Source organism: Myotis davidii, unplaced genomic scaffold, assembly GCF_000327345.1.
Source record: "Myotis davidii unplaced genomic scaffold, ASM32734v1 scaffold1509, whole genome shotgun sequence".
NCBI classification, from domain to species: Eukaryota; Metazoa; Chordata; class Mammalia; order Chiroptera; family Vespertilionidae; genus Myotis; species Myotis davidii.
In genome coordinates this window covers 1,051,642-1,052,048 of record NW_006299480.1, presented here as the reverse complement: position 1 = coordinate 1,052,048, position 407 = coordinate 1,051,642, and the positions used below count along the sequence as shown (strand labels likewise).

Genomic DNA, 407 nt, shown 5'->3' with positions numbered 1-407 from the left:
TCCTGCAGCAGGTGACCATGGACGGGCAGCGCATGGGGTTGAAGCAGTTCTCCCCGTTGTAGGCACACACATGGCAGTCCAGGGCCTGGGCTGGGGGCAGGGGTGGGGGTGCAGTCACAGACAGGGAGAAGCCCTCCTCAGGCCCATCAGACCCCCAGTCCCACCACCTTCTCAGGGCCTCCCTCCCCACTTCCAGCCCCCCCCACACACACACACAGCATCCATCCCTCCCTCCATCTTACCCAGAGGCAGGCCCACCAGGGCCACCAGGAACAGGGCAAGCAGGGGCGCCATGGCTGGGGCCAGAGGGCAGAGTGGGCCTGGGGCGTGGACAGCAGCCGGCCCTCGAGTCCACTCAGGCAGGGCTGGGGGGGCACAGAGGGGGCCGGACAGCCCCCCGGAGCTGC

At 69.0% G+C, this 407-nt stretch overlaps 1 protein-coding gene across 1 annotated transcript in view; it reads right to left on the bottom strand.

Moving 5' to 3' along the window:
* LYNX1 (Ly6/neurotoxin 1) overlaps positions 1–401 on the bottom strand; it is a 4,526-nt gene extending 4,125 nt beyond the window's left edge. Inside the window, exons 1-2 of the mRNA XM_015571386.1 lie at positions 243–401; positions 1–90 (exon numbers count right to left, since the gene is read on the bottom strand). Coding sequence (XP_015426872.1) covers positions 1–90; positions 243–294 — 142 coding nt within the window. The 5' untranslated portion in view covers positions 295–401. The remainder of the gene's footprint in view (positions 91–242) is intronic.
* Positions 402–407: the final 6 nt, after the last annotated feature.